The 228-nt window shown below is 61.8% G+C and overlaps 1 protein-coding gene across 1 annotated transcript in view; it reads left to right on the top strand.

The window, feature by feature from the left end:
- EMH_0019790 (uncharacterized protein) overlaps positions 1-228 on the top strand; it is a gene marked incomplete at both ends in the record, with an annotated part of 2220 nt that overhangs the window by 338 nt on the left and 1654 nt on the right. The window contains one exon of the mRNA XM_013501435.1: positions 3-228. Coding sequence (XP_013356889.1) covers positions 3-228 — 226 coding nt within the window. The remainder of the gene's footprint in view (positions 1-2) is intronic.

Below are 228 nucleotides of genomic sequence, written 5' to 3'. Positions count from 1 at the left end.
TGCTGCAGCTGCCACAGCAACACCGCGAGCAGCAGCAGCTGCTGCTGCTGCAGCACCTGCTGCTGCTGCTGCTGCTGCTGCTGCTGCTCCTTCTTCTTTATTAGCCCCTCCCGCGCGTGTGTGGCCTCCTCATCGTCTCAGCAGTTTCTCCTCTCCGCACAGCGAAGCAGCAGCACGTCAGCACCAGCAGCAGCAACAGCAGCAGCAGCAGCAGCAGCAGCAGCTAAA

Source organism: Eimeria mitis, genomic scaffold (genome assembly GCF_000499745.2).
Source record: "Eimeria mitis Houghton genomic scaffold, Emh_scaff688, whole genome shotgun sequence".
Lineage (NCBI taxonomy): Eukaryota > Apicomplexa > Conoidasida > Eucoccidiorida > Eimeriidae > Eimeria > Eimeria mitis.
This window is presented reverse-complemented; position numbering and strand designations above follow the sequence as displayed.